Here is a 1,921-nt window from a genome sequence, read left to right on the forward strand (position 1 = left end):
GCCTGTAGTCCCAGCTACTCGGGAGGCTGAGGCAGGAGAATGGTATGAACCCGGGAGGCGGAGCTTGCAGTGAGTGGAGATGCGCCACTGCACTCCAGCCTGAGCGACAGAGCGAGACTCCTTCTCAAAAAAAAAGAGTATGTATTAGACTACAGCCCCTGACAATGCTGTTGAGGTAGGAATAAACTTGAATTTGCTCAAATATATTAAGACCAAATCAATGCAACGTGAGAACTGTATTTTTTAGTATAAACATGGCTGGTGGTAGTTAGTGTAATTGTTTAATAATTTGTTACAATGTTTAGATTGAGAGCTGCTTTTGTACCATTTACCTTTTCAACATTTCTTTTCAAAGTATGCCTAAGAATGATAAATTTACTCTGTAACCGAAACCTTAATATTTTATATCAAACAGTTTTAAAGGACACCTTGGAAAAAAAGGGGGTATTAGGGCATTTAAAAGCAAGGATCCGAGCTGAAGTTTTCAGTGCCCTAGATGATGACCGTGAACCCCGACCATCATTGTCTCATGAAAACCTTCTAATTAATGAATTAATTCGGGAGTATTTAGAATTCAACAAATATAAGTATACAGCATCTGTCCTCATAGCAGGTAAGTGGTTATTGTTTATCACATAAAATCTGTTTCCCCCCTTTCCCCAATTCTCAGAAAGTGTTTATCCTAGAAATCTGATTCTTTTACCAAACAGTGCCATCTGGGTGACTGGGACACAAAAGTCACATGGGCTCTTTCTGTAGCTTAAACAAATTCTCACAAGGGAAAATACATAACTTAATAATCACTTAAAGTAGGCATATATTTGGAAAAATCATCTATAATTCCTGGTACTAAGAATAAGCAATTGTTGACTTTTTTTCCTGTTTGCCACCAGTTTTTTCCTGTGTATTAAGCTTTGAAAATATACGCTGATTAAATATTTATTAAGAAATAGGCTGGGTGGGTGGCTCACACCTGTAATCTCAGTGCTTCGGGAGGCTGAGGCAAGAAGATTACTTGAGCCCCGGAGTTCGAGACCAGCCTGGGCAACACAGGGAGACCCCATCTCTGCAAAAGAATTTTTTAAATTAGCCATGCATGGTGGCACGTGTCTGTAGTCCTAGCTGAGGCTGAGAGGGGGCCCAGGGAGTGGGGGGATCATGTGAGCCCGTGTGCTCTGGGCTGCAGTGAGCCATGATCGCATCACTGCACTCCAGTCTGGGCAACAGAGAGAGACCCTGTCCCTTTTTTCTTTTTCCAGAGACAGAATCTCGCTCTGTTGCACAGGCTGGACTGCAGTGGTGTGATCATGGGTTATTGCAACTTTGACCTCCCGGGCTCAAGCAGTCTTCCTGCGCCAGTCTCCTGAGTAGCTGGGACCACAGGTGCATCCCTCCACGCCCAGCTAAATGTTTTATTTATAGAGGTGAGCTCTCACTATGTTGCCCAGCCTGGTATTGAACTCCTGGGCTCAGGTGATCCACCTATCTCAGACTCCCAAAATGCTGGGATTACAAGCATGAGCCACTGCACCCAGCCCCTGTGTTTTTTTTTTTTTTTTTTTTTTTTGATGGAGTCTCACTCAAAAAAAAAAAAGTCACTGAAGGTCTCAGACACCCTAGAGGTGATCCCGGCAGGGTCTCTGTGTTTTTTTTTTTTTTTTTTTAATTGATTCAAGCTTTTACTTTATTAAAAATTTTTTATTCTCAACTTAAAAATAACACACAAGAATCCACTATCCTAACATTTTACTAATATTTGCTTCATATTTCTCTGTTTTTAAATAAGTAAAACATATAAATACGGCAAAAATGTACTCCTGATTCATTCCCCTTCTGCCCTTTGTAGAGGTAGCCCCTCTTCTGATGTTGGTACATGTCTTCGATTTAGATTTACCAGAAGCAGATCCTGAGGTAAGGATTT

The 1,921-nt window shown here is 41.3% G+C and overlaps 1 protein-coding gene across 4 annotated transcripts in view; it reads left to right on the forward strand.

Annotated features, from left to right (window-relative positions):
• FOPNL (FGFR1OP N-terminal like) overlaps positions 1–1,921 on the forward strand; it is a 22,919-nt gene that overhangs the window by 4,318 nt on the left and 16,680 nt on the right. For 3 of the 4 annotated variants that reach the window (XM_011991184.1, XM_011991187.1, XM_011991188.1), the window contains exon 2: positions 416–613. The exons of the other annotated variant lie outside the window; for it this stretch is intronic. In XM_011991184.1, coding sequence (XP_011846574.1) covers positions 416–613 — 198 coding nt within the window. The remainder of the gene's footprint in view (positions 1–415; positions 614–1,921) is intronic. 4 annotated transcript variants of the gene reach the window in all.

The sequence above is a fragment of the Mandrillus leucophaeus genome, unplaced genomic scaffold, assembly GCF_000951045.1.
Source record: "Mandrillus leucophaeus isolate KB7577 unplaced genomic scaffold, Mleu.le_1.0 Scaffold390, whole genome shotgun sequence".
Lineage (NCBI taxonomy): Eukaryota > Metazoa > Chordata > Mammalia > Primates > Cercopithecidae > Mandrillus > Mandrillus leucophaeus.